Genomic DNA, 25,922 nt, shown 5'->3' on the forward strand with positions numbered 1-25,922 from the left:
TTTGAAATTCACATTTAGTATCTATTAATCCAAAATGCACAAGATGCTTTTTTAGAAAAAAAGGTGAGCGAGAATTTAGAGGAGATTCCTGTTGCCGAAGATGTTATTGGGGTCCACGTAGTCCTTGACAGACTTCAGCATTCCCATGCCGACATTGGAGACGGTCTCCCTCATCCATTCCTTCCGAAGTTTCCCCACTGAATGACACAGGAGAGAAAATAAATAAATAAATGAACTCAAGAAAGAGGACCGAGGGGGAGAAATAGAGGAATCGGCACGGCTGATTGCTCAGCGGGCTGCTGGGAGCCAATCAATCTTGTGAGAGTGAGTGAATAAACAGAGGGTGATAAATGCTTTTATTCAGAGAGGAGAAATGTTTTGCATGGCATGATTTATGGAGCTCAGCAGACTATCAAACTCATTAGGCTCTGTGTGTTCCCAGAGGAGGGGCCGGCTGGCGGCTGTAGCGGGCTGTCCCCGACTCCTTCGTTCTTTGAGCCACCACTCCCCTCCGTTTCCCTCCCTCCAGGGCTGCTGGAGCGTTTGTCGGTGTGTGTGTTTCTGTCTCATTGTGCACACGGTCGCGCTCCTTCAGCTGACCTGCGAAGGGATGTTGTGCTAGCTTGTCCTGAACGCAGCTCTGTGCCCTCTAACACTGGCCTGATCATCAACAGGGTGCCAACGCCAACCATAGAGCACCACACAATGGCCCTCTGTCAGCAGGACTTTGGCTTTCAGCCGCCTCCAAGCCCCCAACCTGAGGAGCGAGGGAGGCTGTGGCACCGAGCCTAGTGAGGGTGCCCATTGCTTCACCAGCTGTCTAGTCCGACATACTCCACGGCGCCTGAGCCCGACAGGTTCTGAGCGGAGAGTGTGGAGCCAGCGAGAGGTCTGGTGACCGAGGCGGACTGGAACAACCTCACTGGAGAGCCAAACTATTGTTAGAGAACTTCAAATAAAATAGGAACTTTGATTTAATACAAGCCAATAAAGTTGAGGATTTTTTTGTCAACCAGGTTTAAACTCAATCTGTACAATGGAGATTGATTTTCAGCTTTAATATACTATCAACAGATGCTGAGGGTTTAAATGTTTTGTTTGCTTTCAATTAATGTTCAATAGCGAAAAATATATAAACATCACTGGTTACAGTTTTTTCCAAATGTGAAGATTTGCTGCTTTCCCTGTTTTATGTGCCATTGAACGCCATCTGAATTAAACTGGTGGCATAGCGGTTATACGCTGTGCATAATCTTTGACTGGCACAAACATGCAAGCAATACTTGGGACCAAAACAAATGCTACTCATAATCAAAACATAACATTTCAAAGAAAGGGTCTTAATCAAAGGTTGTTACGTCCTTTAAATTAAATCCATGATTAAGGCCCTGAGCAAAGAATCATCAAAGCTTACTTTAAATATTTCAGATAAGAGTTGGGTAAATGTTAACTTTTGAAGGTTGCGTCAACTAAAAACAAACACACAATATCTATATTTCAAAACAAAAAAAAGATCCATTTGAGAACAGGGTAGCTTGGAACAGGTGCTGCTCGCTGAGCAAACACTTGAAATTTGCAGTGTAACCGCGAGAGATTAGATAGAACGGCCTGAAAAAACAAAGGCGCATGATGGGAGTGTTCACATGCCTTCCTGCCCGCCTCTCTTTGCATCACTAGCAGGGGAGCTCCAATGTTAAGCGGGCATGTTGAGGAAGGAAGCCGCATGTTATGAGAGTCCCGCCAGGAAACCCAGATGGGGGTCAGCCATGAGGCTAGTGAGGACCGTCTCCTGACAAAACAGGGCAGACAGCGAGGTCACCAGGGACTCTGATACCACACAAACCTCCAGATGGTGACACAGGGACCAATCAGCTGCTACCCAATAACTAAGAAAGTACCCTGCTCTCTACAACCTCCTCCTCTTCAGTCCTTCCCCCTCGTTCCACCTCCATCCCTCCCTCCTCTCAGGAAAAGGAGAGAAAACAGAAGGTGCTGGGACTGCATCATTGCCTCCATCACTGTGATAATTTACACATCTATCTTGTCATATTCTCTCTTTTTTGTTTGCTATTGCAATCAATCTCACCAGGCTAGGTATGTGCAGCTGAGACATGCAAAGATGAGCAGTTATTTCAGAAATGACAGATTTCTTTTTAAAAAGTGTCATATTTCGCTCGTGTGTAAAGCCTGGGGAAAGCACCGGGCTAAAGGCAAGGTGGGAACTTCACAGAATCAGGTCATTTTCCCACCTCCTTAGTGCAGTGACCTGGGTGGAGGTGTGTTGGCCAGAGTTGGCAATATTGAAGCTTTGCAGAGCCACAAGGTGAGTTGAAGATGCTGTGCACCCCGGGGTGGCCCTCGTACTGAGGAGATTGTAGTGTCCATGCTGAGCCGCAACCTCTCAACAAGCTCTTGCTCTCCCCGAGCTTCTCTGACAAATGGGGGTCAGGACATGAAAGACGGGGGAAGGCAGCGGCCCTGCCTTCGCCTGATATGGCCGAGCCAGAGTATTGGCTGATAGATGGATGACTCTCCTGGTGATGGATGTTCAAGAACTCTTCACCACTGTGACACTGGTGACCTAGTTAAAGAGGACATTTTCTCCTAACGTTCAGAACCAGCGAATAGATCAAACAGATCTTTTTATAAGTAAGAGACTCCACCTACACCTAAAAGTGGTTGTGTTTCTGTGATGGACAGCAGTCAGCAGTCAACACATGGTGGTGTGAGCTGAGTATTATGTCCTGCAGCGCTCTACACGCCCAGACACCCTTACCTCCGCCCACGCAGCACAACACTGACCTGCTGTAAATACAGGGACACAAAAAAATTATATTTCCTCTGGTGCCCTTCCACCTCACCATCCTTGACTACATCTGTTTTGTTTGATACACAAAACCCAGTGAAACTAGCTCCATTTGTCAAGCACTGATTGTGGGCAGACAAACCGGCCTGTCTGCGCTCAGATAGCGAACCTTACTGTTATTAATCACAATTACAGAGTGGTCCTTGCAGGCGGGAGCTGCATCAATATCCCCTCCTCCTCCTCCTCCTCCTCCTCCTCCTCCTCCTCCTCCCAACCCTCCCCTCCTCTCTCTCCCCTCCTCCTCCTCCTCCTCTCCCTCCCCTGTCACCTCCCCGTGCTGCTCGGGGTGGCTGGACCACCGTTTGGAGGTCAGTATATAGCCGGTGATAACCGCGGCATCATTTACCCCGGCCCACCGCCTCCTTTTTATTAGCAATCTTTTAATTTTGAACCCGTCCCCGCCTCCAGGAAAAATTGTGATTGAATATTGCAGCTGATTCACTGCATACTGTTTTTGACAGGTGTGATGAATAGCCTGAAGTGATGTATGAAAACAGCGAGGCGGATGGCAATATAGATAAGGCAGCCATTTCGGTTAGCCCTGATGGGGCCCAGAGAGTTGTTTCACCGCCCTCCCCTGCTCACGTTTTATTTGGTCACTGCTGAAATGAACAAATAGCCGATTCAGAGACATTCATCTGAGCCACAGGAGCGTATTTTGGACATGTGAAGGAAGCAATGAAAGATCTCCGACCAAATGCACATTCATAGCACGAGTGGTTGCCTGCTTGCTCGAATAGAAAAACACTCTGTGAGAGCTCACTGTGCTGCATCTACATGCTGCAGCCTCTTTTCATAAATTGTTATCGAGAAGAATATGGAAATAACAAGTCATCCCGTTCAATGTTCTCCTCGCGAATAATGTGCTCTATTTAATACATGTTCACAAAAACAAACCCGATCTTTTAGTATGTGTTTTTCAGAGTTTAGTACCTCCATGGTGATGTGACAAGCTCCCTCCATTGGCAAGAATCTCTTCTCTAGCTGCATGCTGGGAAAAAAAAGAAATAATAGAACACAGTCATTTACTTTCTGGGGTGCTAGAGATTCAACATTTCTTCTATTCAGATATAATTATGACCTATAAAATAAAAAAAGGACTGGACCACGGCACTATGTTGATACAATTAAACTGGTCATACCTCCACTTCTTCGTACACGTGTACTGGATCACTGAGTCCCCTGTAGTTGAAGGCAAAGTAAAAGTAGACACAGGCACCAGCGTCATATGTCTGAGTCACCCTGTAAGAAAACAAGTAAAAGTTATGTTTACACAAGTATAAAAGACTGTTGAAATCTTTCTCCCTCAGCTCCTGAAATGTAATTTACATGCATCCAAAGAGCAGTGTTTTGGCAAGTGGCTCCATTTTCCTACAATAAATGCATTTCCTGCTTCATAATAGGAAGACAAAGTAAAGTAGGAGGTTTGGATTTCCCCAGTGAACCCCTGCCCTCAATTCCATTCATGGTTCCCCGAAAGCGGAGGCGCTGCAGAAGCACTGTCACCTTTAATAACATAACATTATCAGACATTAAATGGCCATCAAACGCTTATTATCATCTAAGCCACATTTGTGCTGCAGAGTAACAGGATGACTCACTGATGCGAGACAGAAAATGGATCAGTCTGTTGTTTTACACAGAACAAAAACATCCTTTTTCTCATGTGGCTTCTTCTAGATAAAATGGAGCTTAAATTTTCCCATCAAGAACAAGTTTTGTTCAGAATAAAATGCTCCCCCCAGTTTGCATGTTCTCCCTCTCTGGCCTTGTTCCCTGTGGGGGAGCAGGGTTCAGAGCCCTTGTTCATTTGACATGGCCCATCACCTGGCACACTGACTGTTCTAGAGGTTAAATGGACAAATCAATCATGTGACAGACTGCAGCCGGGAAATGAATGGTTGTCGCATAATCAGGCTGAGGTCTAATCTGTCCGCAATCGGCGAGCAGAAGCCTGGTGCTCCTCGACCGGCTCGCCGTCTGTTTGTCAGATTGTCCGTCTGTCTGCGTGGCCCTTGCTAACTCACCGGGGGGTGGGGGAATACAACTACAATACTTAATTGGTATTAAAATAAAAAAAATGTTGCGTATTGTTGAATGTGTAGTATAAAAAAAAATGAAAAGTCTAAAGTCTGGTCAGATTCATCATTTATTGTGCTTATTGGTTCTTGATTTACTTCAGTTTTGGAGGAAACGTTCCTCTCGCCTAATTGTGTTCAAATTGAATGTATAAGTCGATCTTGCGTCTGGCAGTGCCGTGATAGTTTAAGAAGTTACTTATTCTCTTTTAAAATACTAAGTACACCTTTGTTTTTAAACACTTGTCTTCAGTGTTGGGCCTGGGGTTTTGTGTGACAGACTTAAATATATAAAGATGGTCTAACATCCTTGATTTTGATCTTTTCATGGGATTTTCTGACATTACAATTTTAAGGACACATATGAGAACTGTTTGGAGAGAAAAAAAGAAAATAATTGTTTATACTTAAGTAAAAAACAGTCATGTATCTGCACTTTTGTCATTTGCAAACATTACCTGCATGAGGTTAATGGTTGGAACTGCACTCCTTTATCTTTACACTCTTGTATGATGCGTGCCTTTACGTTCCGGCAAATGTCCAACACCCTGGAAATAATGTATAAGGTGGAATAGAAACAATTAACAATATTAAACAGAATGACAAAATGATAATCCAAATGGTAATATTTGTGTGCATAAAACATACAACTAAAATGGAAAAGAGAACTTGCATTAAACTGATTTAATTAGCAATGAAACAAAATTCAGAAATAGTACATGAAAAGAGGAAGAGGAGGAGACTAACATGACGACCATTGTGGGAGAGATTTCCACTGGTGTGGAAATGGCCGCCAGTCCTAAGCATGTGCAGCAGTGTGTGGAGGATGGGGGGGATGGGTAATGAGCCAGGCACATATGTTCGCCTCAGTGCCTGATCTCTTGGTCTCTCTCGACAGGCATGTTACACAACACAGAGCCGTCTGTGTGCTCTTGGTTGTTGTGTGTGCACATGTGTGTGCGTGTATGCATCAAAAAATGATGATGAAACCATGGAGAAAATGCAGAACACCACATGTGGATGTGAGATGAATATGTGGCTCATATTGTATTTCCTCACACAGAACACAAACAAATAGCTCCATGTGTGTGTGTGTGTGAAAGTGTGTGTGTGTGAGTGTGTGTGTATGTTTGTGTAACGCCGGGTTTGTAGGCTGAGGAGGCAAAGCTTCCGCCAACGCAGAGCCGGTTAATGGAGGGAGAAGGCAGGCATGAAGGTGAATGGCATAGAAGGAAGCCAAGACAAATAAAAAAGAAACAGGGAGAAACAGGAGCAGGGAGAGGAGTCTCTCAGGACTGAATGTGTACGAATTGAGATAAGAAACATGTTTACATGCATTCAAATTGAACAGTGAGATGCCTACAGCTCATATCAGTGTCTTTACCTGTCCCAAGGCACAGAGGTTTCAAAGGACTCCCCGATCACATAGTAGTCCATCCCCAAATCCTGCGCGGAGTAAAACATTAGCATTAGTAGGCGAACAGTTAATGGTCTTTCAGTACATAACATGCAAAAAATAAACCAGGATACTGTGGAAAATCAGGTTTACATGCTCTGTAACAACCTCGTAACTGTAAAATCTGTTCTGGCCTTTTTCCACCACCCACAAATTTACTTTACTTACTGATTTTTTATGTTTTAGTGATAGAAGATGATGCTTCCTTAGTTGTTTTATTCATAAGGATTTTGTTTGGGTGCAATTGGAGCAAGTTATCTTTTTACAAATGTATAAGAGCACAAGCCAGTCTCACTTTAAAGGTAACATTTGTGTATTTTCAAAGTTAAAAGCTGTATGTTTAAGAAAACATATAACTACAGAACACCTAAAGTAACCAAGTTATGAGAGTGCACGTAAACTCCTTGCTTGTTTCTGTGATGAAAAACGGCCTCTCTGACTTCACTGACCTAAGGCAACGCTCCATTGTCATTCTGACCGCCACCACAGTGCTCTCCTCATGGTGTAGATACCTCAATGTTAGACACCCTGACAACAACCGTGACCAGATCAAATCAAAGACCTCCCGAGGTCACATTCTGCAGCCTTTCTGTGTTTCTTAATATCCTATCTTCTGTCAGCCGGCGTCCTCCCTGCACGCCCCACCTGCCCGTCAGCACAGGCAGAGAAAAAAGCCAGAGGAGTAACCCACCCGGAGGTAAGCGATGACGAAGGTCAACATGTAGCCCCTCTGCCCATTGTCCTCTCCAGCTGCCAGCCCCCTGAAAGCAGATAACAGGGTTAATGTTTAACAGCTCTTTTCTTTTAGCTTTGTTGGTCAGACTGCTCGCCTCACAACAGCTGCCTGGGAGCCTGTCAATCAAACAATGTACAGATCAATGAAGCTATGCTCTGTGCATCGCCACAGGTCAGCCACACATCCATCACCTGCAGTGGGTAATCAGATTTTCATCTACCACCAAAACTAATCAGCCCAAGCTCATTAGAAAATCGCTGTATTGATTTTTACCCTTCTTCCTGTTTCCCCAACGTCACAAGAAAATATTCTTCACAGAACCGCACCAATCCATCACTGGCACTTGATCTGATTGGTGATCACGATTTATTTTTAATAATGCAATAAAGCAGAGGATGCTGCATGTAACTGACAAGTTTCTTGTGATTTAATTGCTGGCTGTTTCCAGGGCAGCGATCCAGCTCCCTGCAAGTTTTGGCACTGAGCCAAAGAATAACACCAACAGTAATATATAAATCGATAAGCTTTACCTGGGAAGGAATCACTGACATTCCCCCGTGAGGAACACTGAGGATCCCTGCTTTGTCCCCGCTAAAATGTGTGTTGTAATGAGCTATTGGTTTCTGACTATAACATCAATATTGTTTCTTATTTTAGAAAGATATTTTGCTGGTAAGTTTCCCCTAAGAAATACATAACAAATCAACCTATATTAGTATGCACAGTAAACATAAGGCTCACTGTTTTTCTTTTTCATGAATAGATTAGCAAGCAATTAACAGATTTGGTTTGAACAATCATCGATCAGTCATCTGGATTATTCTGTCTACATGTACCCAAAAAGCTGCATTTCTTTCAGTGAAAGGATGCTGACAATATCATTTGCAGTACAGTCAGTCAATGTTGTGGTAATAGGAAGTGAAGGAAAGAACAGAGGAAAATTGGGCCAACTTAGAAAGTCTCTTTAAAATACATTTTGAAAACAAAAAGCAGTAGGGTACTTTTTAAATCATATTTTCAGAATGAAAAACATAATTACTATTTTTACAACTACCAATGATACATAAACCAACCATAAACTCAAATACATTTGAAGTTTTAAACAGTCCTAACTCCACAGAAACAATGTGCTGAAATATTGGACTTCAAAGCCATCTCAGATTCACCAATAAACAATAACCAATTTAACTGCATAACGCTTCATTTATCTTCGGATGAACTCATCTATTAAACTTTTGTTGAGGGTGTAAAGCAGGCAGAGGATAGAGAGAATCCCTCTCAGTATGACAGGGAACTGATTTCCACCAAAGTCCTCATTGATCCGTTTCATAATCAATCACAGCAGCACTCCCAGGCTGTGTCCTCTCGCCCTGCGCGGTCCTGAGGGGAACTCTGCCCTGCTATCGCCGCCCACACCACACCTACTTTAACATAAAAGCTGGCCTGACAGGAGGACATCCACAGGTGATCCATCAATCTACAGAGACAAACTACTGAGTAGAAGCCCAGTCTGAAGTGTGTAACTGTGCTTCTCCATCCTTGTCACTGCTAATACATAATGGCTGGTTAAATAAAGTGACATCAGGGCCTCAAGCTCCATGTCGAAAGTCTCCCCAAATGGTGCTTTGTCATTTCTGTGCTTCACACGGTTGGGATCTGTAACCGATCTTTCTAACATGCTTAGTTATGAGACAGAAGGAGAACAATTACTTACCCAAATTTTGCAGCGATGTCATAAACCTGCTTCTCGTGCTGCAGCACCTTCTCACGGTCCCCCTCAAACAGTAGGGTGGCCACACACAAGCAGTTGGGGTCGAACCCTTTGAACTGGTGATTGAAAGAGGTGGTTTCATTTTTCATAAAAAATATTCGACAAGCAACTGGTGATGTTCACTTCTAATTATCGTTTCTTTACCTTGGTGAGGTAAAATGTCTTCAACCCGTCCAGAAAGGATGTGAACATTGAAGATACTTGAGGCTTCAGGGCATGACCTGCAAAGATATGAGTTAAGGATCAGCTACATTTATTCACAAAGTAGGTCAACAATTTTTTTTTTTCACACATTAGTCATATTCTTCTGCTTACAGTCTTCAGCGAGTCAGATTTATTTGAAGTTTCAAACAAAAGGAGGAAAAATAAATGGTAACATTTGAATAACTTAACAACTGGCCAGTGGCTGCCAGCGACAGCGACTATAAATCAGAGGGTTTTCCAAAGGGAAGTGGGGTTGACACAGCGATATCCGTCTTCCTCACCCACACTTTTTGATTTATTTCTGATCGGACGCACAAAAGCGCCTGTGGACAAGCGAAAATGAGAGGCTGGGGCCAATGGGATGGTTATCAATCACTGCGGGGAAGTCACGGGTGATGTCGCCGAGACTTAACAGTTCATTTATTTCCCCCCATGCTCAAGTCTCTTCATCACTTAGTGTCCTAATTGTTTCTATTCCAAAATTTGATTGCAGGTCTTTAGGTCTTTCGCAGCCATCATACTCGTTAATTAAATACTCAACATCCAGAGAGAGAAAATTACACCTACACTGCATAATTTTACTTTTAACTCTCCCCTCTATGTTTTCTTTTTTGCGCATCAACACCCTGCTACTGAATGAAACGTTCTCATTTCTCATCTTGTGCATCAAGACAGGAAGCGCTAAATTGTACTTGTAATCTCAATCTGAAGAAGACCTGTGAATACATCAACCCTCCTTACTCAACAGGCAACATGATTAAAAGTGAGGACAATCCACTAATAAGCCCACGATGGTATCATAGAGCCAGGAGTTTTAGTTATTAGTGGAAAACCTGGCGGCTTCATCTTCCCTGCTTAATGCTAAGAAGTGCCTACTCTGTGAAAAGTGGAAATATAGGGGAGATAATGAGACCCCTGGAGACTGGGGAACTTTACGGAGATCTCTAGCAATGCCAGATGCATTCCACTAGACCTTAAGAAACAACATAATACAACTTCAATGTAACAACTACTTAATTTTGTCCAGGGTCATTTTTCATCTTGCTTAAATTCTTTGCGTGTTTGTCTGTGCAGCTATTCTGCTGTAGAATAAAACAATAATCAATTTGACTATTCAGTGCTGCAGAAGGTAAAAATCATTATGTGTTGTAACATTGCCATTCATTGCTCTTCTGCCAGAGGTAATCAATGAAACAGCAAGCCAAATATTAACGAAAGAAATACAGTGAGTGAAACTAATTTAAAGTCAAAATAACAATGATTACTATAATGCTGCTGGCTAAAAGCCTGCCGTGATTGGATCAAAGCCAAAGGTTACATTTGGGCCCAGTAGGAAAAATACTTCCTGGAAATATAAAACCGGGTCAAATATAGTCCTACTTGCACAGTAAAGGGTCACCGCAAAGCACTCAGAGGGCTTAAATGAGAGTGAGGCTGTAATGGCAGCAGCTGCAACGCTTTAAGTCTTGGTTTGACTATTGTGAATATATTGTTCATAAAACTTACCAAATTTAAATTGTTCATTATCCATGAGTCGTATCGATGCTGGTGCACACCTCTGCAAAATAAAAGTTGGTTGATATTAGTTGGTTTGAGTCATCATCAAATGTGATTTATTATTGTCAACATTCAGTGCAACTTTGCTTCATAGATTTTGGTTCATTGCTTAATGTACAGTATATAGACTTAAAGTCTACTTCCTTTAACTTGATAGATCTGACAAAAAAAAAGATTCGCTTATGCAATGTCTTGGCAGTAAACAGTCTCAACATAAAGGTCGGATTAAACCGCACCCTCGAAAAGAGAGAATGCAGTGACACAGCTCCACATGTTCAAAGATCAAATAACAAGTTACCTGTTTCGCAACCTCTCTGAGACAGGCAACTCCCTGCTCAAAATTAGGGAATACCACCGAGCCGTATTTCTGATACTCTGGCATGGGACGAATCTTCATCGTTACTTCAGTAACCACGCCGAGGGTTCCTGTGGAAAATCACAGTGACAAATTTTGATTCAAGCAAAAAAAAAAAAAACCTAACTTAATCCAGTCATACAATTGATATGACCCAACCCCTTCTTTGAGAGGAACGTAATCCCGTTTTACAGGGCTCTGGTGCACGTCCCAAGGGTCCTTTGAGTGACCCGTGTCTCACATTTCATCTAGTAGATTTTCTACCACACACTGGGGGACAACTTAAGATTTATCAACTTAAAACCTTGAGGAAATAAAGCAGAGCCCTATCAAAGGCAGCGAGGCCAACAGCAGCAACACATATATACAGGTATGCCAAAACCTCTGGTTAACCTTATGACCCCGACAACTGTCAACCATTAACTGCTGCTGAAGGAGTCAAATTGCATGTTTAAAAAGAAGTGTCTGCCTTGCACAGCAAAAATGTCTTGGATCAACCAACTGCTTTCATGGAAATATCTGAGTTCCGTGCTAATTGCCATCCCCCAAATCTGTAATATGTTTTATTAACTAAATAACACATACTGGAACTTTTGTCGCAATCTGGTGAATAGAAGTTCAATGTTCTTTTTCGTTTAGCTGTGTTTCGGGTCTCTTTCAACTCCTGCCAGTTGCTAACTGTGTCCGGCTGTCGTTTATTGCTGAGCAGGTTGTGTACAGCCATCTCTTTATCTCGTTGAAATCACTATCAATAAATTTAGAGCATTTGAGTCAATAACATGTTTTAAAGTATGTACTTGTATCCAATAAAACTGCAAATCCTGTTTTCAAGCAATATTGGAAGTGTGTGTTAACTCACTATAATCCAACATTATAACTCCAACAATAATTGTTGCAGACCTTATACAATGTTTGGGAATTTTATCGGTGAGAACAAAACTCATTACTCCCCCCCAGTCTGTATGTTCAGTGTTATTGCAGACAATGTCCATTTAGAGATGAAAATAGCTGGCTCCATTAGGAGGCTTCCTCAGCCCGGTATGGCCGTTAATGAGCCCTCTAACGCGACACTACATGCCACACGCTGCTCCCTAGTGGCCCGGTGGAAACCATGTGACTCCATTAGGCCTCCTCCTCAAAAAGGCTCCTCCTTACTGACACCACACAGGAGGAGCCACTGAGTGAGTGAGCAAGGAGGAGTCAGAGAAGGAGAGAGCGAGAAAGAAAGAGAGTAAAGGAGGGTGAGCGAGTGAGGAATAAAAGGGAGGTAATAAGAACAGCAAGGTCAGAAAAACACTCTCTTGGGGACGAATGTAATGAAATGCTGGAGTGCAGTTTAAGTCTTGTTTTTTTCTGTTTTTTTTACTCCGACCGTCTATTAAATAAACTTCTTCTTTCACAATTAGATATTGGGCAGAAGGACTATTCACGATGAAAAGTCTCTCTTCTTCCAGAAAATGTCTAAAAAACATTGACCAGCATGAAGCCACTAGTAATTGACTCCATATATTGAATTAGCACTGGTTGGCTTCACACAACTGCATTAAATCTTCCACGGTTGAGACGAGTTTTAAAAGAGAAAAGGGATTATCATTGATTATTCCACTCAGTCTTTACACTGGTTGAAAGCAAGAGTGAGGAAAATACTTTACATTCAGGCTACTTCAAGGTCAGGGAGATAGAGTCCCAGTTGTTGTAAGGTGAATGAGAAGCTTTGAGCTTTCACAGTAATTTCCACTTAACATGCACAACATAGTTGATGGTTTGACTGTGGTTCTTCGTTGTTGTGGTCTACTGTCAAGATGCGGTTCCTGAGGTGAGGAAGTAGATAATTTTAATGAGACTGTGCGCTGGTATAACCTCTTAGTTCCAGCATTAGGCCTCCCAGAAGTCTCTGCACTCCCAGAGTCGTGTGGTCCTGTCCCATCTCTTTTAGACCACAAACACCAGCAGCAAACTCACCCCCAGATGGTTCAAACGATACAAAGCATTATTCTAACTTTTGTTATTAGCCTTAATTTAAAAACAGGGCCTTTTAAACATTCAACCTGCTCCTGTGGACTCCAGCCGGTTACACACCCACAGTGCTGGTATCCTGATACTAGACACCGGATCCATTCAAAGAGGATTTCTCTCCCAGCTATTTTCAGATGTTGACTTGCTGTTATGGAAGATACTTTAAAAATGCATTTTGTAATTTCAAGCAATCAGCAGATCTTCAAATATTAAAAAGGACTGCACAGCAAGTTTTAAAGTCAGCATAACTTAAAAGAATTCACTTTAAGTGACACAATATCTTTTTAGGAATGGACTTTGTTTGATGTGGCTTTTATAGCTGAATGAAAAATGATTTGTTTTGTCAATCAGCTACACAGACTGATATTTTCTGACGTCACATTGAATTTTACCTGTTTTGGACACCATCATGAGGTTTGTATTATTTTTATTCGACATGCCTCTATACTTGTAAATGTATATAAGGAAGTCCCCTTACATTTTTAGCAGATACATTACAAAGGCTCAGCCTTTCACTATACAACATATGGAAAACACCTTTTAAATGTATTTCTGGTCATTTAGAAAGAAATGATACAAGTTATTTTAAAAAGCAGTTGAAGAGTATTAACGACTCACACTCCCTATCAATTATATTAACTAGTAAAAATACTTTTATGTCATGGAAACATTTTCAATTGTAATCTACATTGCGCATAAGTCACTTGTAATTTAGATGTTGTATTTAAAGCTGTGCTCTTGGTACTGAAATTGCTATAAATGGAGATTTCTACAATGATCCCAGCCTAGTTAGGGAGCAGATTGCCGAGCTTTGTAGGGTGAATATAACGTTTGCATTCACAGCTGTTAAACATAGCTATGCCAAGAGTCTCTGAACCTCCTCATTATTTAGGGGGGAACCAGGCATATGGCAGAATTCTCTGTGGGCATTCACAAGGACAGGGCACTGCAGATGGGGCGGAGAGGACACTTGCTGGTTCCTAACTTATACACCTCCAGATCACGTTTCCTCCAAAGCTGGTTAATGTGTAAGATGGCTGAGCATGAGAATTGTCCTGATGTTACTGTTTTATCGCAAAGTCCTGTACACAAACCCCACATTAACACACATGTCCAAATTCCCTGGAGGACTGAAATCACTTGAGAAAGATTGCAAACCTTCTGAGCCCATGATGAAGTGGTGAATGTCTGGCCCTGTGGACATGCGTGGGCCCAGACAGCTCTTTTCGATCACCCCCTGTGGGGTCACCATCTTTACACGGATGACCTATTCAGCCACAAAAACAGCAACATAAACACTTTTAGAAACAAAAAATACAAACGGTAGCCTACTTTCACAGATTTACGAATGTTGGTTATAATTACAGTACCGCCATGCTTGAACACATTTCAAAACCGATACTGTGACCACTGTATTTTGGAAGGTGAAGGTAAAGTCCACAAAACTTCTGCAAATAATTTCCTTACTAATTACTGTGCAGTAACAGCTGTGTGCTGACAGTCATACTTTGGAGCAAACATGAGCAAAAAGGTAAAGGGGACGACGGGCAACTCACCAGATCCTCAATGTTGCCATAGATGTTCTTCTTCATGCCTGATGCTCTGGTTGCTACCCAGCCCCCCAGGGAGCTGAACTCCATGGAGTCCGGCTCATGTCCTGTACAGTAGCCGCTCTCTTTAAGCTGTGGAAAAAAAAAAGAAAATCCCCAAAACAAATGAGCCAAAAATGTTTTGAAAACAATAATGTCATAAACCCACAAGAATGTTTTAATAACAAGCAAAAAAACCATGTGCAGGCAAAGAAAAAATATAATTGCAGCTCAGCTGCTGCATTCACTCTTCTAGTTTTGGTGCAGTGCTTAAACCCTGGTTTTACGGCATCATTCGTTTTTACATTGGTCTAAAATAAAGCAAGAACATACCTAAAAAAAGATCAGTGTTGAATTCCACTGCTTGACTGGATAACTGATGCTATGTGGAAAACAATAACATGTATAGGCTTTTTTTTAATTTTATTAAAACTTTACAACTATGTGTTTATGTAAATATATGAGTTATACAGGCTATGTCTCAGACGGTCATGCTTTTTGTTGGTGCACATTTAGCTTCCATAGCACTGCCCAATTTACATTACTGGAAGTGACTTCTTTGTTTCTTGCCACATGGCCATAACAATGTGACAATGTACTTTGGGGTGACATAAAAAAAACCTTTGAGCAACCTTCATCAGATGCACTATCCCTACGGCTTTGAGGAAAATGTGTCGGTCATCAGGAACACACATTCTCCCGAAGGCAGCCCAACCCCTAACAGATTGCATCTTTAGATAGGACATTTAATAGTAATAATTATAAGGACCTTAAAGTACAACAACAACCCTCAGCAGAAGCACGAGACGTGTGGGTTAAGTCAGGCCTTGTTTTATCACAGCACTCCCCTGGAAGACGGTTTATAATGCAGACCCATCTGCTCCATCAAATTGGCCCAGTCTAAATGCAGAGGTGGAGTCTGCTTTAGATGCAGCTCACGCATTCCCCTACATCAAATGCCCGCTCCTTCTCCATTTTTCTGAATTAGCTTGATGGTGCCATCTGCTCATGACCGCCGCCTCACTCTCTAATCTCTCCACTTCAGCACTCTGCTCCCGTCTCAAACTCCCTCCTAAACGCTGTTCGATCTACTGAGCAAAGAGTACCAAGGTGACTGAGCATGGGCAACCTGCATGTGAATGGTCACACAGCTTGATTGTTGGCACAACATTATACGGCATTTTAAAGCTCTCTTAGTGGATGAATATGGATGGATGAGCAGTACTTACCAACCTCTCCAAATCCTGACCGACGATGCCAGCTTCCACATGGGCAGTTAAATTTTTCTCGTCAATCCACAGGATGTGGTTCTGTGAGGAAAAACAAACAACATGACCGGGGAGGTCATGAAACATTCTGTATAAATGCTTCATACCATTCAGTGTAACAGAAATACTCTCTAATGTAGTTTGTTTAATCCATTTGAAAAGAATACCATTCCTTGGTGTAGGTAACAAGATCTTAAAAAAAAAAAACGTATCACCATGTCTGTCCTATGAACTCTAAAATTGTATACATCTGTTTTGTTGACTTAAAATATCTCAAGCTCAGACTTAAACACCATCCTCAACAGCAGTCCATGGGGATAGGTCCTTGACAGTTTCCCCTACAATATCTTTTGAAGTTCTGCACCAGCATGCCCTTCCAGCCTGACGGTCACATGATTGCAGCGGGACAGAGACATTTTCCTCAAGGTTAAACTCAATTTAACATCTGATTCCAAATATATGCCTCTTATTTGGGCCGCTGGGCATGTGGCCTACCCTTACCTACAGGAGGTCATTTCACACCTGCCATCAATTATTCTCCAGGGGTAATAAACTTTATGTTCCAACCACACTGCTCCTTTCATGTGCTTCCATTGGAGCAACCTCACCTCTGACCCCTGACACAGAACACTGGTCACTGGTGTCTGTGGAAACTCAACGACTGCTAGGCTAGCAGTATCCAGACAGCTTATATATCACCTCCATGTGAGCCTGGATCAAAGCGCTGAATGGTGCTGTTGATATTCATCGTTTTATATCATATCCAATGAAACATCATCATGTTTATGGTCAAATTATATTCAACTTCATGGCTGGTGCCCAAAGTAGCACATTCATTTAAAAACATGAATTAAATTGTGTCCCACCCACCCACACATTTCATTAGTGAAGTGAAAAAATACTGGAAAATGTTGTTTCATCAGATTCTCAGATCATTTAGTTTACTTTTCTTTTTTTTAGCATCAGAATGTAGAACTCTACATTTCAACTGATTTATCATTTTGAATATGTAGAAATCCCCTCTGGAAAAATGACAAAGTGGTATATGAAAGTATACAGAAAATGCTAACATGGGCAATATAACTGCAAATTTTCATTGTGGTATTGATAAACATCTCCCATAATGCAATAGCATGTAGTTTGAATTGGTTGCACAGGTTAAGACAATTAGTCCACTTGTTAAAAGAATTAAAGCTTATGATTCAATCCGAGTTCCATAACAACACATACAAAAATAGAAACACTTAATGCAAGCCAGTAAAAGATTTTAGGTTTCACAACAACAGTATTAATTTGGCTGTATCTTATTGCATTTGATTTGGATTCTGTTTAACTTTCATGAGTCGTGAGTGCAGATCTTATCCTCTGACACTTACAGACACAGGTGTTTACGTACCATCTGTGAGGTATCCAGAGAGACAATGGAGCGAGTTTCCTCTGGGGGGCACTCGAGGGCACTGGAGACACTCGTGCCTCCTGAGAGAGAAAAACAACAGTAATCAGTTTTGTGCGCATGCGCGAGTTCAGTGTGGTTCTAGAGGAACGTAGGTAACAAACCCGGTGTTATTGCTAGCTTGAAGTAAAGCTTTAAACATCTACCATTGTCGCTCAAATTATTGAGTTAACACAACGGTCACAAAAGGAGTTACAGCAGAGATGCCTTCAAACACTTTCCTACATTCATGTTCTTAAAACAAAACCACACTTGTGAATCTAGGGCTTTGTTTTCAATAATAAATACAAAAAGTGTTTATTTTTCTCAAAGAAAGGTATCAAAATAATTGTTTGGGTATAAGTAGCAAATTCAGGTATCATATATAGAGCGCTGCAGGGATGATGAATTTGTGTAGGCTGACCCCAGAAGTCTGCATGGCTCTGGTTCCCTTCACAAAAAGCAAAAGAGATTTTTCCAGTGGATTTTGGAATATTACAGAAAAATAAACTCTGATGTAAACACACATTCATAATACTTAATACATTTTGTTCAGAAAGATAATCTTCACAAAGGACCACTTTTAAGTGGATGTATTTGTAGTGACAGTTATGCAAAATACAGTAAAAAAAAAAAAAATGAAGCAATGTTTGCACAGTGCAAACAACCACTCCTTACTTGTTCTGCTAAAGACTCGAGGCATCAGCAGTTAATAGCAAAAATGTATGACTAACTTGTATGACATCAAATTCATAAACCTGCTGAATGCTATGTAGGATTTAAGCCATTTTGTCATCATGCAATAGTGAACAGTAACAGAAGACATGGGGTTGGGGGGATTTACATCATATACGCAGATTGGTGGCTCAGGCTAATGCCTGCTAATATACATTTTCAATTGCAAAAATGCAAGGCAAAACATAAAATGCTGCATAACATCTACTGCACTGTGAGCAGTACCTCATTTACCAGGTTTATTCAGAGATTACCAGCTTCATTAACACCAAAAGTAGTAATTTCACTAGCATGGGAGGGTAGTAAAGAAGATATTAAGGTACATTCTATATAAATACACATCAAGTGGCCTGTACATTCAGTACGTGACAGCTAATTATGCTGATTACAGGCATTGACTTCACGACTCACCTCCATATGGTATCAAACAAACGTTATGTTTGCATGCCAGTTCCACAATTTTCACTACATCATTGTGGCAGTCTGCAAAGACACAATATTATTTTAGAAATTAGTGGCCATCATAAAGAAAACTGTAGTCTATAGCATTCATGGGGGGGGGGGGGGGGGGGGGGGGGGGGGGGGGGGGGGGGGGGGGGGGGGGGGGGGGGGGGGGGGGGGGGGGGGGGGCGGGGGGGGGGGGGGGGGGGGGGGGGGGGGGGGGGGGGGGGGGGGGGGGGGTGGGGGGGGGGGGGGGGGGGCGGGGGGTGTGGGGGGGGGGGGGGGGGGGGGGGGGGGGGGGGGGGGGGGGGGGGGGGGGGGGGGGGGGGGGGGGGGGGGGGGGGGGGGGGGGGGGGGGGGGGGGGGGGGGTGGGGGGGGGGGGGGGGGGGGGGGGGGGGGGGGGGGGGGGGGGGGGGGGGGGGGGGGGGGGGGGGGGGGGGGGGGGGGGGGGGGGGGGGGGGGGGGGGGGGGGGGGGGGGGGGGGGGGGGGGGGGGGGGGGGGGGGGGGGGGGGGGGGGGGGGGGGGGGGGGGGGGGGGGGGGGGGGGGGGGGGGACAACTGAGGAATGCAAATTGCTGGTCAAAATATCTATTTCATACATAGCGTATTTGTAGGGTTGGTCAAATTTAAATACGGTGCTGGTTAGGATGAACCGATGCCTCCAGTTTCTTGATGATTTGCTGCCCATTTGGGAGGGTGCTAATCAAGTTCCAGCCATCAGTCAACACACATTTGCATGATAAAATAGTGCCAGCCATAACAACAGAAAACCAATCTCGGCATCATAATTCATGGGTGCACTGTGCAGGGCTAGACCGTGGACTATTGGGTGTCAACCGTCCTCCCCCTGACGATTCTTATTAAGCCTCCACTCATACATATTAATATCCCTGCCTCTGCAGAGATTAACCCTTTAAATCTGCTAAACCAGAATGGTGGGGGGGGAGAGGGGAGGGAGATCAGTGATGCTATGTGGGTGGAGAAAAACAGACCAATAAAAACAGAGATGACAAAGCTTCTGAACTCACTTGGCCATACCACCAGATCTGGAACACGGCCCACTTTCCCCTCTCGCAGAGCAAAGATCTCGTGTAAGCAATGGCCTGGAAGAAAATACAGGAATGAGGTGAGAAGCACACAGAAATATGAATGTGATTGTGGTGGTGCCACAGTGGTGCTAAACAAAAAAAAATGGGAAAATGTTCAAAGTTTCCTTCCAGCATCCCTTACCATGGGCACGAAACACCCGGTCTTCTGCATCATGAGAGAAGGGAATACCTATGGATTTCAGTTCCTCCACAAAGGCCTCGTTCAGAGTGGGAGGCTGCACAGCACTGCTAGTCAGAATGGGCTGAAACAAAACAAGCCATTGTGATTTTTGTAACTGTGACAACGTGCTCTTTTTCACCATTCATTGGAGACACACCAAATAAATATGAATTACACTCACTGTTGCTGGAGATTTATGCTGCATATTGGTTCCAAACGTGCCTTCCATCCAGTCTTTCAGAGCAGGGATGATCATACCACTTAGTTTATACCTGGATTGTGTAAAGGAAGACAGATTGTGTGACCAACCAATTAAAAAAAATAAAATAAGTTTCATGTAATAGTGATTTTCAGTTGTGGAAGTCAAAGCTCTCAATTGAAAACATCTAAATGCTTGACTGGGCTTATTCAGTTGAAAAACCAGGCCAGTGTCTAATAAGAATAGAGTGTGAGGTTTGAATCCAATGAGGTTATTAGCCAAGCAGAGCAGCAATGACAGTGCTGTCCGTATGATCGCCCTCACTATCCCCTGCATAATTGAGCTGCTGGCACGGCCCGGGCCAGCCCATCAGGGTGCCTTTGTCCCCGAGACCATGAAACACACTCTATAATGAAAAAGCCTCTGTCGCAGTGGGCACGGAGGAGAAGAATGCCGTCTTTGACATTCATTCAACAGCACGCCGGTCTCGGGTATTGTAAGCCGACCAGGTAGCTTTTTAGTCGAGAGGATCCAGAGCTGTTTGTGGCAACTGCTTGCACAGGCAGAAACCATTTGCTCTGCAACATCCTGTTCAGTTTGGCTCATTACTCAAAATACATCATCATGTGCCAGCTCTCCGTGTTTACAATCTCACAAGCAGGGCTGTCTATGCCAAAGTCACAAGTCATGATTACAATCACAAGGCTCTTCTATACCAATGCTATTGTCAAGGGAGACATGGATAAAGGCACTGTTGTAAACTGAAACCATGTTCAGTAAATTTGAGGACTTTGTTTCCATCAGACATTTAAACCAAATATTTTGTCTCCAACAGTGACAATACAACAGTGTAAATGCCTGTGTGTACCCACAACAATAATTACAGCCATAATATGCTCCATTTTTTAATAGATTTAAAAAGTGGTTTCTGTTAATGGGCAACAGAGTTTGGGCAGAGCTGACAATCACACCGAGTGACCTTTTCCGACGACAATAAACAGTTAAAATGCCAGCCACTAGGTGGCAGTAGCACCACATTGTTGTGAGTGTAAGAACGGGCTAGCAACTCCTTTAAAAACCCCTTAGTGCTAGTAGTGAAAATGAACAATGCAGCACCATCACCCTCCTCACGTTATTCAAACTTATGAATGAAGGTACAATATTAGAGGTTGTGAATAGTAAACATTTTTCTAAATTCTTAACAGAGCATAAACATTATTTAAGAGTGTTAATGTGATGTGATATTAAACAGTACCTTTTGCCAGTAAATTCTGCTTGACCTTTCTTATTGAAGATGAATTTTGTATCGCTGTATCCCCAGCCATTCCACTTCATAACCTCCTGCCTGTAGAAAACAAATATTGGCAGAGGTTAAGCATTACAATTCATACACTTTACACTAAAAAGGTAAGACATGACATGAAATGCTAGCAGAGGAAGTTCAAAAACAAGTATGAAGGCGCATTGGTATATCTTGCCGTCATTGTCCCGCTGGCGTGACACAAGCTTGGCATAGGCAATTCCACAAATAAAAAGAGGAATGGCTTAAGTCTGTACTGAAAATATATTTCATGCTAAAATCTTAACAACCAGACATATAGCAATTCACTGAGAGAAAATGTAAAAGTCTCCATATTCTATTCAGTCATTCACAGTATTTGCATTCAATCTGTGTGGGGCTGGATATCAGTTGGCAAATTTACAATATTGGAGGGAACAGGCAAGCACACCTACAGTATTCCCCTGGTGCCTACAACTACGCAATGCTCTGCACAAAAACACAGCTTTTGACAGTAATGCAGCTGCAGAAGCAACACATTCAAATAACGTATCCCTCAACAGAGGAGGCTACCAGCCTGTGCCGACAGCTATTTCCCATCAAGCACATTCAAATATTTTACATTGATGGTGCCTGGCAGGCACAGTTTCCCATAGCTAGTTTCAATAACGTTCAGTTTTCATGATTAGAGCCAAACATGTGTACTGAACTATCAAGATTCAGCTAATTATTTAGCACGCCACCTTCAATAGTACGCATGCTCCAGCCATACCCGCTGTTCTTTGTTGTGGAATTACCAACATAATTGAGTATCTACTTCTACTTAGGGGTCCATCTACTTAGGGTTTAGAAACAATTGCTACTATGCTGTTGAGGATATCCCATTATAATCAGTAGCTCCACAACCAGAGATGATGCTTGACTGTCTCTGCTTCAATGCTGTGCAGAGCTTGTGTGCTGTTCTTAAACTCTGCAGAACAGACAGCTCACAGAGCAACCATAACTCATGGGTCACTAAGGATGGGATGCTAACACAGCGGAGTAAAAGCCATAATTAAGATTAATACCTGACAAAATGGAGTTTCCTATAAATTAAGAGTGAGAGTATAAATGAGTGACACATTGAGTCATACTTTAATGAATCCTCGCCACTGTTAATATGCTATCGAAGCTGCAGAACTTACTGAAGTAAAATGTATCAACAAACGTGGCAAGTTTGTACTAATTACTAAACATTTAAGGACATAGGTTAGGTCATTTTTAAAAAGCAAAGCAGTAAGTTTCAATGAATTTGTTTAACTAAACTGAGCTCACTTCTGCCAGTGTGTATCTCAAGTGTTTTTTCTGATCTGAATCAGCAGTCAGGATGAAGCATGCTGTACAGATACCCTTGGAAGCAAATCTGTGATTTGTAATTTAAGATTGTAAAAGATTTGTATTTGTAACAGTTTTAACAAAAACTGGAAATGTTAACCTTTATGAAGGCAGGATTGATTGTGGGACTATTGTATTAAACTCTACTAGTTTGAGCGAAAAGGATCTGGGTTATGACACAACCTGCAAATCAGGATCCCTGCCTGAAACCAACAAACTAGCAATACCAGAAAGGAGCAGATAGAAGGCCGAAACTGTAAAAGTGTGGCTGAGAAGTTGACCAAAGAAAGTCTCTTAGCACTTCTTCAAACAAAAAGTGAGTATTTACTACAATCACAGCATTGCAAGTGGTTATATCGAAAGGCAGAGGCAAGGAGTAGGCTACCCGAACTTCACCAATGTGTTTGGCCCCTGTTCCTGTTAAAAACAAAAACGATTAGTTATTCCTCTCTAACTTTGCCTTTTACTGATGCCTCGCCTCATTATCTTACAATACTAATACTTAACATGATACTGATGCACAACTCCACTGATTGTTGACATATTTTGTCCTTAACTTTTAAACGGCATAAGCATAACACTTGGCATCACAGACAAGAGTGCAAGACATAACATTGTATCATATCACCACAGTGTCACACTGACCAGAACAAGACATGATGAATTTCACAAGGCCAAAAGTTCACACTTTTGAGTGCTGCTTTTACCCAGAGCTACAGCTGTGATCTCAGACCGACACTCGACGTCAGCACAGCTTGAAGGCGGGCCTCAGAAGGAGCTGGGCTGCCAATAGGTTGAAAGTCAGACCACCACTTGTTCTGGCCAATCACAAGAGGCAGCAAAGACACCAGAACTTCCAGTCTCTTTCGTCTGTTGTTCACAATGACTTAGTTTTTCCTTCATATCGACATTTACTTAAGACGAACCTAAAAGTTACAACGGACCGTGTCTCAACCATTACCCTCACAGCATGTTTACATTGCAGTCAAATAAAGAGTGACGTAATTGTCTCAGTTAAACTAACGCTGCATTGTTGCAGTTCGTGAATGAATTGAACTGTGGAACTCGACAAACTATTTATAATCTCGGCAATTCGCTTCAACGACTTTGTTGTCTGAAAGCATCAATGAACGGCGGGTTAGCCGTAACGTTTACAAGCTCACAGACACATAAAAATACACATTTAACATCTTACATTATAATCCACATGAGGGGGGAAAGGGCGTCAAGTGACCAACTTTAGGAAAGTCAACCACGTCGACGTGAAACTCCTGAGAGTAAAACTACAGCCGCACCCACTCTATATAGCCAAGTACGTTGATGTTAGCTCGCATGCTAATTAAAAGCAGCTTCCGCCACGTCTCCCTGCGTAATAGATGCTTGGAGAAGACAGGGAAGCTAGTCTGCCAGAGCACGTCACCCCCATCGGCTCTTGTTTACACATTAAGCCACTGATGTTTGACTTAATAACTAGCTAAAGCCACAGAGGATGGACCCTTGTCCACTGCTCCATCACAGCCTTGTACCTCCTCCTCGGCACCGTCTTCCCCTCACTGGAGACGTCTGTCTCGGCGCCCTGGGCTTTGCACTCCGCGGCCAAGATGGTCGAGTCAACGTCCTCCGGTCTCCGTAAATGCCCAGCAATTATTTTCAGTCTTTGCTGGGCAATCCGTTGCCTGTCGGAGCCGCCGCCGCCGCTGCTGTTGGACGCCATGCTGCTTCCGTGTTTGTGAAGGGAGGGAGCGGATCCATGAGCGGCTGTCAGAGGTCAGCGCAGGGAAAGTGCGCTGCGTTCAGAGTTCGTGGGATAAATGGCAATCGGTACACATGAATGACCCTAATAGTAACTAATAACTGAAAAATGAGAATCCTCCATGACACGTTTGGCTGTCGGATATTTAACATGAACATCAAACATAAAAAACTTAATTATTACCATAAAATACATTATACAAAATAGGTTGTATTAACTTTGTGTTATGCGAATGGCTTGTATGCATTGGTTATGAAATTGAGTCACATCATCAATTTATATTTATATTATATATATATATATATATATATATATATATATATATATATATATATATATATATACGTGTGTGTGTGTTTGTGTGTGTGTGTGTGTGTGTGTGTGTGTGTGTGTGTGTGTGTTTGAATCAAGTTACATGTGCTTGTCATAGTTTCCCAATTATGAGATTCTGCTGCTTTACTTCGTCTTAAATTGTGGTAGTGTCGACCTATGTGTGGGGTTTTGGACTAACAAGTATTGTGAATATGACTCATGAGGATTTAAGACGATAATTATGTTTTATTTTTGCATTATCTCTCAATGTTTGACCTGAGAATTAGACGCAGAACTGAAAAGATATCTTCAGTCTGCCCCTGAATGCACCAGTTTAAGTATTTCCCGGCATGCCTTGCGATACACGTCTGGTTGCATATACTCCATTGACAGCGTAGAATGGACTTTACGGTCATTTAGTTTTTAAAGGCAAAATTAATTGAGCTCCAAGAATATCCAAGAGTACTCCAATTTGTGTACAACATTTATTTTGATAGTAATAAACCTACAGTATGTGAAATTTAACTGAAGTGTACAATGAATGCCTTTATCGAGTTTATATAAAGTCAAGTAATGAAGTAATGTTGGTGCAAAACCAGGCAATGGAAATTAACACCAGCTTGGTTTGGCTCAGAAAACGCAAGTGGAAAGTGGAAGATAAAATTACATATATATACATATATATATATATATATATATATATATATATATATATATATATATATATATATATATATATATATATATATATATATATATATATATATATATATAGAGAGAGAGAGAGAGAGAGAGAGAGAGAGAGAGAGAGAGAGAGAGAGAGAGAGAGAGAGAGAGAGAGAGAGATAATCAGACGTACACTATATATCAGGTTTACACTATGTTTTATCCCACAGACTCTCCATTAAAACTGTCATTTTAAACCTCAGATGGTAAATCTAGTTTTGTATCTTTTTTTTTAAATTTGTACTTACAGTATCATCATAGTATCAAAAGTCCTCATGTATAATTTGTGACATGGTTTAAAACAAAATAGTAAAGTGAAACAATACGGCTAAACTGTTTACCTCCTTGCCTCACCTTCACTCACTCACCTGACTACTGGTTCCATATGGCACACAGCAGCACTCTTTAAGTAATGATTTAACACTAAGTTAGAGTACAAACATGACAAACAACAGTATTGCTACTTTAGAATACAAATTAATTTCAATTAAAACTTTTAAAAAAG

The 25,922-nt window shown here is 42.2% G+C and overlaps 1 protein-coding gene across 1 annotated transcript; it reads right to left on the reverse strand.

Moving 5' to 3' along the window:
- On the reverse strand, positions 1-24,387 carry agps (alkylglycerone phosphate synthase). The gene is made up of 20 exons (XM_068572907.1): positions 24,153-24,387; positions 21,229-21,318; positions 19,956-20,046; positions 19,736-19,856; positions 19,534-19,608; positions 18,475-18,546; positions 17,293-17,372; positions 15,858-15,938; positions 14,596-14,721; positions 14,198-14,306; positions 10,967-11,094; positions 10,618-10,669; positions 9,052-9,128; positions 8,851-8,963; positions 7,092-7,161; positions 6,329-6,390; positions 5,403-5,492; positions 4,009-4,108; positions 3,800-3,857; positions 1-197 (listed from the first exon to the last, which is right to left on the reverse strand). Exons 1-20 carry the CDS (start codon positions 24,338-24,340, stop codon positions 76-78), a joined length of 1,905 nt encoding a protein of 634 aa, XP_068429008.1. The 5' UTR covers positions 24,341-24,387; the 3' UTR covers positions 1-75.
- Positions 24,388-25,922: the final 1,535 nt, after the last annotated feature.

This window comes from Clinocottus analis, unplaced genomic scaffold, assembly GCF_023055335.1.
Source record: "Clinocottus analis isolate CAN_PGR_092001 unplaced genomic scaffold, fCliAna1.0.p SCAF_12, whole genome shotgun sequence".
Lineage (NCBI taxonomy): Eukaryota > Metazoa > Chordata > Actinopteri > Perciformes > Cottidae > Clinocottus > Clinocottus analis.